This window comes from Saccopteryx bilineata, chromosome 1 (genome assembly GCF_036850765.1).
Source record: "Saccopteryx bilineata isolate mSacBil1 chromosome 1, mSacBil1_pri_phased_curated, whole genome shotgun sequence".
Taxonomy (NCBI): Eukaryota; Metazoa; Chordata; class Mammalia; order Chiroptera; family Emballonuridae; genus Saccopteryx; species Saccopteryx bilineata.
In genome coordinates, this window is record NC_089490.1 from 233,342,961 (window position 1) to 233,356,911 (window position 13,951).

Here is a 13,951-nt window from a genome sequence, read left to right on the forward strand (position 1 = left end):
TAGAAAATAGTTCAAAGCCAAGACACTAAGGGCTGGGGTGGGGCAGGAGCCTTTGAAGTAGAGGCAGAGTCAGGTACAAAATGTTGGGGTAGGGCCTGACCTGTGGTGGTGCAGTGGATAAAGCATTGATCTGGAAATGCTGAGGTCGCCAGTTCGAAACCCTGGGCTTGCCTGGTCAAGGCACATATGGGAGTTGATGCTTCCTGCTCCTCCCCCCTTCACTCTCTCTCTCTCTCTCTCCCCCCCTCTCTCTTCTCTAAAATGAATAAATAAAAAAATTAAACAAACAAACAAACAAACAAACACGTTGGGGTAGGGAGCACATGGTCATTGTGGAGCATGACGCATTCAGTCCGTGGACCTGGAGCCCGGCGTCGGGAGGGAAGGGCTGAATGGCGCTGGGGCAAGAAGAAGGATAAACACACAGTCAAGAGGCAGATCCCACTCCATTCTGGGCAGACATTACCTCTCACCTCAGAAAAAAGTCATACACTGAGGAGCTATTGTTTTTCTCAAGTTGCCTTCCCTACTTGGCAGACAAAAGCACACAATGACTTAACTGTAACCGCATCTGTTCTTCCCCTCTATTCTCTCGTCTCCAAGAACGGACTATTTTTCCCTCTGCTATCCCCACTCCCCGCTTTGCTTAGCTTTGGATCTTGGGTCCAGGTCAGTTTACCACGTTATATGGACGGCGAGTTTGCCAAATGAACAATATACCGTGTTTTCTTATTTATTTAGCTAACTGTAGTTCTTAAAACAATTTGTGTTGGAAATCTTAAGAGTTCCACAATTCCCATACAATATTTTTTGTTTGTTTTGTCTTCCCGACGCCACTTTAATAATTAGTCTGAGCTTGCCGAAGTTGCCTAATTCTGGCAGATAGAGGAACTGTGTTTACAGAAAGGTCAGAACAAGAGGCTGCAGAGAGCGCCTCCCGCAGGCTCAGGCTGCGAGGTGCGGGGAAGACGGAGACTGAGTCCAGCGGTGGCGTGGTATGACAGCATAAAAGCCCTTATACTTATGAAGAAACATTTACATGTAAAATATTCTTGCTTATTTTCTAATGCATATTCTTTCATCTAAATATAGAAAGCTAAATGTGTACACATACAAGCACATACGTGCTCACACACAGAGCCACTCATTCTCTGCCCCTAAGTCTCCTCCTTCTTTGCTGGGTGGTCCCCTCCTACTCCTGGGAACAGCCTCAGACAACGAAGTGCTACGTTTACTGCACATTTTTTATTCATCAGACACATCCCTGCTCTGCTCCAGTTTCCTCCCAGACACCACAAGGAGCTGCAGAGAGAGAACTGGAATGTCCTATAAGACAAAATAAATATGGAATAGTTAGAAAACAAACACATTTGAGGAACTGCTCATTTTGGTGAATCGGTCATTGCTCTGAATATAATTTAAAAAAACCCAATACACACTCAGTTAAGGAATTGGCATTCTATAGTCTATCACAGCCCCTCTTGTGTCCTTTAACTCTAGCTAGAATTTTACTGTTTTCAAGTTTTTCTTATTATTACCAGTGTAACCAAAAACAGAGATGGTAGTTGTCTTACTTTTTTCCCTTTCTAGCCTCTTGGACTCATCTGTTAGTAAGCCCCAATGAAATATTTGCTAAATGAACTAATAAAATAATATTCTGTAGTTGAAGGTTCATATCTACCCACATCTTGAAAGGTCACCTAATATAATGCACACTAGATTCAGAACCTGGCAGGTCTTAGGAGAATTGTCACAAGGTGATGGCATGTTGAGACTGTGTTAGGAGGCCGTCGATACCTGTGAATGATTCAAACTCATGAGTTGGAGGTTTTCAATTTCTCCTCCCTTACTGGAGATTTTTCTAGACCAGGTGTTAATCTGAGTTTGGAGAGGACCCAGGCTGAGGCTGTGGAGCTTGGAGGTCACACAGGTAGGGTGACAGAGTGGGGAGTCCTCCTCTCACAATGCAGATGTTCTGAAAAGTACAGTTGGAAGCAGTTGACAATCAAATTTAGGCTGATGAGATGATGGACTTACATGATTATAAATGAGAGAGAAAATTGACCTGGGCAGAGGACTTCAGAAGAGAGATTACAAGTTGGGTCAATAGATAGATAGACAAAAGAATTCACTTTGATATCAGTCCTCCAATGTCTGTGGAGATACTTATGAACATTAAGTGTTATTTATATGGAATTAGGGAAATAGGCATATTAGTTGCTATGAATTTTAAAGGGCTGTGATATGTACATGATTAAAAGTCTTGCTGCTTTAAAAGACTGTCACTTGACTATCTGTGAGCCATGCCTTGGTAGCCTGAGACTTCTCCAATAATGTGCATGTATGTATTTTGCAGGTTCAGAACAGTTTGTTGGAAGAATGCAAGATTTTCGATTATACCAAGTGGCGCTTACAAACAGGTAAGCAGATGTGGTATTGAAAAGTTCAGGGGGTATAAAGATAAATGCAGTATTTACTTAAATAAGAAGAGCATGAGGATCAGAGCATTTTTCATCTCTGCAGCATTTGGCAAATGTCGCCTAATTAATGTTTACAGTGTTGCTCTGGCTTAGGTTATGGTTCTTATTTGCTAGAGCTGCTCAGTTGGGTCACTCCTCATAATGTGAAAGTGTTCAAGTTCTTTATAAAGGATTTCTCAGAAGACTATATTTTTGATCAAGTTGTATTATAAAAGCTCTGACACATTTGTTAAAATGGTCTATTTGAAGTAGTTTCTGATCCTTAAGAAACTGCTATATCTCTGCCTTTTAAATTTGCTTTGTTGAATTTATGAGTACTAGATAATGTAGAACAATGAAAATGATGAATTATTTTGATACATGTGAAAGTCTCTTGAAATTGGTCTATTAGAATCAGAGACAAAAAGAATGAATGACTTGAAGTATTGTAATATACTTCTATTTTTAGTGAACAAATAATGATTTCGACTTGGACCAGCTTTAATGAAGTATTTTCCCATCTTGAGAATGATGGGAATTTTCTTAAAGGCATGTAGCTTTTCTTTCTGTTCAGAAAAGATTCAAGTGAAATTCTGCTTACAGTGCTGTCAAGTTTCTAAATTATGATTTGATGATATGAGTATATTGTTGCATGAATGAGTTGATCGTATTTACTTCTATTAAAATAAAAAAGAAGAATACTTATTTATATTTCTTTAAGGGGGGGTGCAGATTAACATGGTGAATGTCCAAATGACAGGACAGGTTCTTATAAATTTGAGAAATATTGCTCAGTCGTGTGTCCATTAGCAATAGAAACAATTTTTTTAGTCTGTGTAGTCTACAGATGAATGCATATGAATATGTGTGAATAAAGTGTGTTATAATACTAGAAAACATCACGGTGGTTAATTACTATCAGCCTCACTATTTTTTATGACTTTTGCCTAAAATTCTGAAGAGTGATGTTGCAGTAATTTGGGGGCAATAAAGTTCATTCTGAGGGCAAAGATTCCACAGAATAGTCACTTCTGCTTCCATTTAAAACCTAGTCTCAAATAAAAATATAGATAGATAGATAGATAGATAGATAGATAGATAGATAGATAGATACAAATGAGATTTAAAGAAGGTGTGATTTCATGAGATTTGGCAAATGTAATAGCTCCCACTGGGGGTCTGAGAGGAGGCATCCGGTATCCCTAGTTAGACCTGGGTGACTGGTGTTGGCTGACCTAAAATGTCTGGAAAGGTGATGTGTGGAAGAATACCCATTAATAGAATGATTACTTCTGAGCTAGAACCGGTACATTGCCCTTAATGGAAAAATTAAATATATCTACCTGGAATTGCCATTCTTCTTTGGCTGTTGGCAGTGGCCATGCGATCTGAAGCCACGGCAGTGTTTTGGGAGGCCAGACTCAGCACTGATGAGTCACAGGAAACTATTGACAAATGCTCTTGGCCTCAGTCCCTTTGCTTCAAACAGCAGCAGATAAAGTTATACTTGTTTCCTTATTTCTCATGGATGAACCGGAGACCCTATCTATAACTCATTATGCCCAATATATTATTGCTCACTTCTAGCACCCAGTTTAACAACCTAAGTGATTATTACCTTTCTTTTTATTACAGATAGGCACTGTAAAATATTATTTAATGCAGCATGTTCGTAAAGTCATGGTACACTTTTGACCAGTCACAGGAAAGCAACAAAAGACGATAGAAATGTGAAATCTGCACCAAATAAAAGGAAAACCCTCCCAGTTTCTGTAGGATGATGTGGCAGCATGTGCGCATGCGCAGATGATGATGTAACCCCGTGTATACAGCGGAGCAGCCCACAGCCATGCCAGTCAAGATGTGGACGGTACAAAGTTCAGTGTGTTCTGTGGCTCGCTAAATTCGAATCCATGACCAAAGTGCAACATGAATATCGGTGTGTTTATAACGAAGCACCACCACATAGGAATAACATAACTCGGTGGGATAAGCAGTTGAAGGAAACCGGCAGTTTGGTGGAGAAACCCCGTTCTGGTAGGCCATCAGTCAGTGACGAGTCTGTAGAGGCTATACAGGATAGCTACCTAAGGAGTCCTAAAAAATCTGTGGGTGAGCCCACATCAAACTGCACTGAATGGGTATGAAACTGGGATAGTTTTCCTTTTATTTGATGCAGATTTCACATTTCTATCGTCTTTTGTTGCTTTCCTGTGACCAGTCAAAAGTGCACCATGACTTTACGGACACACTGTATATATAAAATGAGAGAGTGTTTTATTTTATGAGACTTAGTGTGTTTATGGGGCCAGGAATGGATTTGGTTTTATGTTCTGTGTAAAAAATTATGAGTACTAAGTAGATTCTAATGAGAACATTAAAATATTGACACTCATCTGCAACAACTCCTAGAAGTCCTATCACTGTTTGAGGAGTTTGTCCTCACCGTCTGTTTCTTGTTACCCACAGAGAAATTCTGGCTATCTTCTCAGGACATCTGCTCAAATTGCATGTTCAGTCCCATTGCCGCTGCCCAGGCGGCCACCCTCGGGTCCATCCACTGGAGCAGCGGTACTGCATTCCTAACGGTGTGGGAGACACAACCAGTGATAGGCTGTTACGGCTGCACCCGGAAGCCCATCCTCTGTCCTTTGTCAATGACAATGATATTGGCACTTCGTGGGTGTCACGTGTATTTACAAACATCACCCAGCTCGATCAAGGAGTGACAATTTCAATAGATTTGGAAAATGGACAGTACCAGGTAATCTGGAACTATTCGGTTGTATATTCATTTGCTGTGGGTATTGCAACAGATGACCATAGATGTAGGGCTTGAAAGAGCAGTCGTTTATTCTCTCATGGTTCTGAAGATCAGGAGGACGAATCGAAGTGTTGGGCCATGCTCCTTCCCAAGGCTGGAAGGGAGACTCCTTCCCGCCTGTCCCAGCTTTTGGGGGCTCCTGGTGACACTTGGTTGAGAGAATGACTCCGGTCTCTGCGTCCATATCCTGTGGCTGCCTTCATCGTTTGTCAGCTCTTCCTCCTCTGCCTCTTGTGAAGACAGTCCTGTATTCAGAAGAATCTCATATTGAGATCCTCAACTTAGTTACATCTTCAAGGACCCTATTTCCAAATAAGGTCACATTCACAGGTACCAGGAGTTAGAACTGGACATCTATTTGGGGGCACAATTCAATCTACTGCAAAGGAAAAACTAAATTAGGCTGTTAAAAATTACCTCACTAGAGTAGTATATTATAAAGTACAAAAGAAAAATGTCTAAAAGGTGTGCAGATCCTAATTTTTTAGAAATTTGTATCAAAATCAGACAAAATAGTGAAGCATTCTTTAATATCAAGTAATGCAAATGAGCAAAAACAGGTGTTTATTTTAAGTAACTACTTAAGGCAACATATAACAATTGTTTCATGAAAGTTGTGTTCTCTTGCCATGTCTTGTAATCAAACTTACTATTGACTTCCACTTTAGTTTATACAATCATTGAGAAGAGGCACAGATACATAATGATAAGTTGTGTTGCTTTTAGTGTAGAACTATGACAGTTTTGGATGGCTAATCAACACTTGATAGTTAGCATTATAAGGAAGTAAGACATTGTATTGGAATCCAACAATTCTACAGTTTGATATATACTCATAGGTTAAACCAACAACTTCAATTTCAGTAATTCACTTCTTTTTTTTTCTTAAGTGAGGCAGAGAGACAGACTCCCATATGTGCCCTGACCAGGATCCACCCAGCATGCCACCTATAGGGCGATGCTCTGCCCACCTGGGGCTGCTGCTCAGTTGCTCCACAACCAAGTTGTTTTAGCGCCTGAGGTGAGGCTATGGAGCCATCCTCAGCACCTGGAGCCAACTTGCTCCAACCATGGCTGCAGGAGGGGAAGAGAGATAAAAGAGAAAGTAAAAAGAGGGGGAGGGATGAAGAAGCAGATGGCCGCTTCTCCCGTGTGCCCTGACTGGGAATTGAATCTGGGACATCTATAAGCCAGAACAATGCTCTAACACTGAGCCAACTGGCCAGGGCCAATAATTAACTTCTTTATTTTCAGGTGTTTTATATCGTCATCCAGTTCTCCAGTCCACAGCCGACAGCAGTAAGGATTCAGAGGAGGAAGGAAGACAGCCTTGGTTGGGAAGACTGGCAATATTTTGCTAGAAATTGCAGAGTCTTTGGAATGAGAAACAATGGAGAGTTGAAACATTCTGACTCTGTCAACTGTCTTCAGCTTGCCAAGTATGAATATTTTTGAAACAATTTCTTTGATGATATTTAAGAGTTAATTTTAATAGACTATGAGAAAGTAATAATTTACAGGTAAACTAACTTGATAGGTTAGGAGAGACTTCCTTTCACCACTAATTCTTCTGAGACAGATTCTTCTAGGATTCCTCACTAAATTGAGGTTCAAATTATGTCTAAAGTTCCTATAAAGCAGCGGTTCTCAACCTGTGGGTCGCAACCCACAGGTTGAGAACCGCTGCAATAAAGACTTTAAGGTATCTTTTGCATGCTTTATAATCTGACTTTCAGATTGCTTAGAAAGTTACCTATCTATATTAATAGACTTTTTATTGTTCTTAAGGAAATGTTATCTTCTATTTTTCTGCAATGATCTTATATTGTTTACATATGAATTATATAGATTGTTTTTCCCAGAATGAAGAATTTAAGTTATTATGAATAAGATGTTCTGATTTGTTTTCTCAAAAAATGTGAACAGCTTCTCATGATTTCAACATTCTCTCATCAACAGTGTTACTCCATATTCTCATGGTAATGTTACATTTAGTGTCCTGACACCTGGACCAAATCACCGCCCTGGATACAATGATTTCTATAATATCCAGTCTCTTCAAGAGTTTGTAAAAGCCACACAAATAAGACTTCATTTCCAGGGACAGTACTATACAACCAAGTCTTCTGTCAGCCTCAGACACAGATATTATGCAGTCAACGAAATTACTGTCACTGGGAGGTAGGGTTTTGATTGTGTTGTGCTTTTCACTATGAATTGTGTTTAAGATTTTTGTCATACTTCTTTAAAAGTATATCAGCTAAGATCTTTAGGGCAAGCCCGATTCCACACATCAGGTATTGCAGTGGTTTCCTACTCTAAGATTTTTTTGCAGGGGGAGGGGTTTGTGAGTCATTTCTGTCTATACAATTTCATTATTCTAGAATCAATTGTCAAAACTATTGGATTTCAATGTTATAATAACCTGGATCTTACTTAGGAAAAAATATTTATCAAATGTTTTGATTGGTTTGTTCTGGAATGTAATGGTCAAGTATTCTTGAAACAAAGAGAAGAAGCTTGATTTAGAGTTACAATGGCAGTATCAGCTAATTTGGAAGTACTGGCTTGGCCTCCCTGGGTTCACAATTCACAAGTTTATGAAGAATATTTGTTTTCCTTTAAAAGAAATATCTAATATGCTTTAAGTAACTTATCTGATCATAGCTGAAGAGATCATGCTATTTAAATAAATGGATAGCTGAAGTGATCCTAGGCAGCATACCCTCTCACCTGGAAATGGTACATATACAGACTCCATTTAGACTTGCGTTATGCCAGAAGAATGACATACCTTAAAAAAAATCTTTCAAACCAGACCAGAATACTGGTATATCAGCATTATTTGTTAAATTAAAGCATGATGGGGGAAATATACTATTACATAATTACCATCTAATTTTGGGAAAGAATCACAGCTTGTTAACTTCAATCTTCAGTTTACTCTAAGCTATGAACTCTTAACTCTTAAGTTGTGAATAGTTCTATAAAATGTCTTCCCTCTTGGCAAGTTTGCCTATGGTAGATATAGATGTAAACAAGCCAGGTAGGCTTGAAAATGACCCTCACCATCATTTTGTGGTTTGGATATTGATGACACTGCCTTCAATCCTTCAGGGTTAATTAAAAACTTTCCATGAATATCTACATGATGAAAGAGAAATTGATTTTTCTGCTGATTAGCATATACACCTCCCTTGCTGAATTCACAGAGTAGATACATACCTAGGCCCTTATATGTATTTGCAGTTGAACTGATGTTTCTTAGTGGCTGTCTGATTGATGCTCATGTTCCCAGATGTCAGTGCTCCGGTCATGCTGATCACTGTGACATGACAAGCCAACCCTACCGATGCATCTGTTCTCAGGAAAGCTTCACCAAAGGGCTTCATGTGAGTTCCCTGTTTTATGTGTGAAAATCTCAAAAACATGGCAGGGAGTGTGTGTGTGTGAGAAAATCATGAATATACATTTGTTAAACTTAATTTTTGGTCTGTCTTCTGGGTATGAAGGAAAATTAGTAAGGACTTAAAATGCCAGTTATTTCAGGGGAAAAAAAAGTCATCAATGTTTAAAGTTTCATTTCTAAAAATAAACTGGAAAAATAACTAGTAAAATTAAATCCAGAGGTTTCTTCTTTTTTCCTTTTGTTTCATCAGCAGAATCATAGTTCATAAAAAAAAACTTGTATTTTAATGCATCTGGATAAGTGGTCCTAAAAACAGGTACATAGGTCTGAATCCAACAATTTCTATATAGAAAGGTTTCTGTATAAAAAAGTCTTTAGATGCAGAAAGATTTTTATGTATTTGTACCAATCATAAAGTTTAATTTATTGCTGACCTAAATTATTTTAAATAATTAATTTGAAAATCTGATAACATAATGTAGTAGTTATGATAGGAATTATTGTTGAAATATAAATTTAACTGCAGCTTAAGGAAAAAGAAGCAAATGGAGAAAAAAATTGAGAATGATTTGTTGATAGGAATATCCAACATCAGCATCATTAACAGCTAATATGAAAGGGCACAGCAGCAGTAACAATCATACCAGTAATAAAAATAAGTAGTAAGGAGTCTTCAGTACATGGTTTGAGGCAATGGGCTGCCAATTTGTATGAAAATAAAGTTAGAGCTTCACCTCATGGCAAGTGCAGAAATCTAGGTGGTTTAACAATCTAAATGGAAAAATAACTACATTTATTAAAATAAAGCTTAGGACATTATTTCCAAATCTAAACCTAAGAGCTTTTATAAGTAAAACATGAAATACAAATAGAACCAAGAAATAGCAGGAACCATGAAGGAAATTATTGACATATTCTGCTATATAAATATTTAAAATTCTGCGCAGGGTGAAGGCTAACATAACCACTCTCCTGTAAGTGATGGGCTGATAGAGAATATCATATCACTTCACACCTGTGAGAATGGCTATCATAAATAAATTAACAAAAACAAGTATTGACCAGGAATTGGAGAAAAGGGAACCCTCACTCACTATTGGTGGTATTGTAAATGGTGCAAAGATGATTGAAAACAGAATGGAGGTTTCTCAAAGAATTACAAATAGTGCTACCATATGATTCAGTAATTTCAATTTGGGGGTATTTATCTGCAGACATACAAAACACTATTTTGGAAAGATATATGCACCCCTGTATTAATTGCAGCGTTACTCAGAGTGGGTAAGACATGGAAGCAACCTGAGTGTCCTTCACTAGATGGATGGATGAAGCTCTGGTACATGCACACAATGGACATGACACGCCATGTTGAGGAATGAAATCTTGCCATTTGTGACAGCATGGAGGGACCTAAAGCATATTTTGCTAAGTGAAATAATTCATAGATAGACAAACATTATATGATTTCATTTATATTTGGGATAAAAATAAAGTAAATAAACAAACAAAACAGAAACATACTTATAGATACTGAGAACAAATTGATGATTACCAATTGGGAGTGGGGGTGAGGAGGAATGGGTTTAAAAAAGAGAAGGGATTAAAAATACCAATAACCATTTATAAAAGTAATCACAGGATGTAAAATACAGCACAGGGACCATAGTCAATAATTTTGTGATAATTGTGTATAGTGTCAATAAGTATAAGACTTTGTATGTTATATGTCTAAGTACTATATATGTTGCACACTTGAAACTTATATTGTATGTTAAGTGTAATTAAACTAAGTGTTCAATCTGGCTAATAATTTGATAGGATATGTTGTTTTCTGAGCTGGTTTTGTTTTGACCAGTTAGGTCCCACCAACCCTCACCCCTCCTCTCTTCCTCTTGGTGTCCATCCCATTTTCTTCTCTTCTCTTTCTTTTTGACTGCTCATATTTAAGTGATTAATATTTTATGAGTCTTGGATGATTTCATGCTTCCCCTTAAAAATAAAACCATTAAATGAATCAAAGCTCATGATTGGCTTCAGAAGTCATGTTGAGATTTCAGACTTGGTCTCAGGTGGTGACTGTTAGATTATAAACTAGTGAAATAATTAACTATAATTTAGATGGAGAATACATTTTAATGCTTTTTATTTAGACATTAAGTGCCTGTCTTTGGAAAATAAAAAAAGTTGGGTTTTTTTGGTCATTTACCTGTTTGACATATTTTGATAATTTATGAATTTAGCCATAAATATAAAAGCAACAAATATCTTTCACTGTAGCAAAATTTGGCAAATGCAGCTGAAGGGGAAAAGTCAATAGGCTGTTAAGTTGAATGATTTCTCAGTCCTCTGTTTTCAACAAGATGTTGAAAATGAAAAATGATTTTATAAAACATTCATAAGTGCGGCCTTCTCTTTGTGTTATCATTCAAAGTATTTTAATATATGTGGGACTTAATGTATCTAAAAAAGTTGTCTTACAATAGTTAGAAAATACTCTTATTCAAGTGCTTTTCACATTGTCCTTCTTAAAATAATGTTTGAAGACAAACCATTCATTTCCTATTGAAAACAGTGGACCAACGTTCTTTTTAAAGATCTGGGCATAATCCAAACAAAATGTCTTCAATTTCACAGTATTATGCTAACCATTAATAATATTACTCAATAAACAGGGCTTTTGTGAATTACATTACAGCCATTTGGCAAACAGACGAAAACGTAAGCCTTGAGGATATGCCAGTTCTTGGCAATTTTCAGCCCTGTGAAAAAGTGTTTTTAACAGAAATGAAAATGAATGAAGTTGGGGGAAAGCAGTAGAATGATGAATTCAGAAGCCAGTTCCAATTATATGTAGCCATTCTAGGGAATTTTCTCTATGTAATATTCTTTAGTTTTTAAAGTTGATGTCATGAACTGGTGGCCCACAGGTAAGAAGTGTTTGTACAGTTTTTTCGTTAAATTTTTGAAAAAGAATTTTCACCGTTTTATTTTTTCAAAAATCTTTGGCTTCTCTTAATCAAAAAATAGTCTGACCTGATGTCCATGATCCCCCACGGTGACAACTGGCTAACTCAGGGTAGCACATACCCTCTTTAGAGCAGTATCACTATTCAGTTTGGTACTATATTCACTGCTACCCATAATAGTAACCTCATTTATGTTAACTACCTGTTCTTTCTAGACATTTGATCTTGCGAATCTTTACAAGCAAAACTTAGTAAGAAATTGAAATTTATAGGAGTAACTAGAACACTGGGTTAATTATTCTGAGATTAGTAAGACCAACTGTCTATTTCATAGCTTCTTTAGTAAATCTTATTGCTTCTGTTATTTATAAAATTTAAAAAAATACAACTAACAAATAGCCAAAAAAATGTTTAAAATATCTATTATCAAAGACCTCTCTGATCCTGAGATGATCTTCAAGCCACCCATATTTTTTTTCTAGTACTTTCTTTGAGGCCTTGATTTTAATGTACGATGCATACTATAAATAATAATGACAGATTTCATTACTAGAGAATAATTTTAGAGTGTTTGTGCCATTCTTTTCCCAGAAATTACAGGAAAAGTGAATAATTAACATACTAGTTCCATTTTAGGATTAATTTAGGGCAAAACAAATCCCCAAAACACTTGATATTATTTAGTAACTTTTAAGCAGAGTGGAATATTTCAAAGTACAATTCAGGATTATATGATTGAGTTTGTATGAATCATTTGATAAAAAACATGCTCTTTTTATGTGGTTAAATTTAATATTTTTGATAACCCATCACTGTTACTTGTATATGTATTTTAGAATTTAAGTAAACTTTTTATTTTGCAAGAATTGTAAATTTATATTCAGTTGTAAGAAAAAATACAAAAGAGATTTCTTTTACCCTTTGCCCGGTTCGGCCCACGTAACATCTTGTAAAGCTACTTTGTAAATAAACTTTTCTAAAGCATGATTTGCATACAGAAAATGCATCTATTTGAAATGTATAGTTTGATGAGTTTTAGCAAATGTACGATCTTGTGTAATCACCATCCAAATAAAGACATAGGACTTTCCCCTTTCCTCAGACATTCTCCTCTTCTCCTTCACCATCATTGCTTCTCTTCTATCCTTGATTCAAGGAAACCAGACGTCTGCTTTCCATTGCTGTCGGTAGCTCTGCCTGTTATAAACTTGCATATCATGGAATTATTCAGTCTGTATTCTTTTCATGCATAGGCTTCTAAATCCCTCCCTCTACTTCCCTTGCTCTTTTTTAGCTCATTTCCTAACTAGTGGCGCTAGTAGCATTATTGCAGTATGGCACCTCTGGTCCACCTGCTCAGGAAGTCCATTATAACCACCTAAAAGTGTGCTTGAAACTCATAGATAGAGAGCACACCTAGGAAGTGGAGGTGTGGATGTTTATGGCACCTGTCCAAGAGCATGGTTGCATGGGTACACTACAGCTACTCTTTTGTCTTATGCTTTCTCTACCCGTTCTAAGAGTTCAGGTGTTGATAGAACCTAGCTTGAAGAGAAGTGTTACCAGTTGAAGCTTGCATCCTTAGGGTTTTCCATTTTCTTTTAATAGCTGCCTTCACCTTTCAGGGGCTCCAGGCCAAGAGTGATGCAATGACTGCTGCCCTAGCCAAGCGCTGGCACATTGTTGGCCACTTAGTTATTCTTTCATCATCCCGTGACATCATTACCTGCAAGGGTGGCCAAGCATTTGCAGAGCAATTTATTAGTAACCATGAATACTCCTCTTATTCTTTGGCTCTAACTTGTGACCCTTTTATAACATTTATCATGGCTCTTATGAATTAACTACAATCGCACTATCAATATGCATTTTTGTTAGTATTATAAATAGTTGAGCCAGCTTAAAACATTTTATATAATAAGCCTCCCTACCATTCACTAATTTGATGGTGGAACATCACACCACACAATGCTTATTATATAAATGAATAGTTCCCGTTATTTTTAAAGAGTATGTTCCTTCAGAGCAGTAGAGTCTAAAAGTATGAGTCATCATGACTAACATGTCATATTTTTACTACACATCAAAGTTTATCACTGTGTTTTCTCTTTGCTCACAGAGAGATTTCTAAATATATTTCATTTTATAATTTTTTATAACATTGGCAAATTCGTTTTTACTATCAATCATTCAGGCAGTTCACAGTGTATAGTCTGCATTAGATGTACAGTTACTGAGTCCAGGTCAGCATTTCATTTTCTCTCTGACACATGGTGATATTATTAATCTTTGA

At 37.1% G+C, this 13,951-nt stretch overlaps 1 protein-coding gene across 1 annotated transcript in view; it reads left to right on the forward strand.

Moving 5' to 3' along the window:
- The window catches only part of USH2A (usherin), a 545,087-nt gene that overhangs the window by 56,507 nt on the left and 474,629 nt on the right, over window positions 1–13,951 (forward strand). The window contains exons 5-9 of the mRNA XM_066238179.1: window positions 2,357–2,420; window positions 4,929–5,223; window positions 6,538–6,722; window positions 7,243–7,464; window positions 8,582–8,675. Coding sequence (XP_066094276.1) covers window positions 2,357–2,420; window positions 4,929–5,223; window positions 6,538–6,722; window positions 7,243–7,464; window positions 8,582–8,675 — 860 coding nt within the window. The remainder of the gene's footprint in view (window positions 1–2,356; window positions 2,421–4,928; window positions 5,224–6,537; window positions 6,723–7,242; window positions 7,465–8,581; window positions 8,676–13,951) is intronic.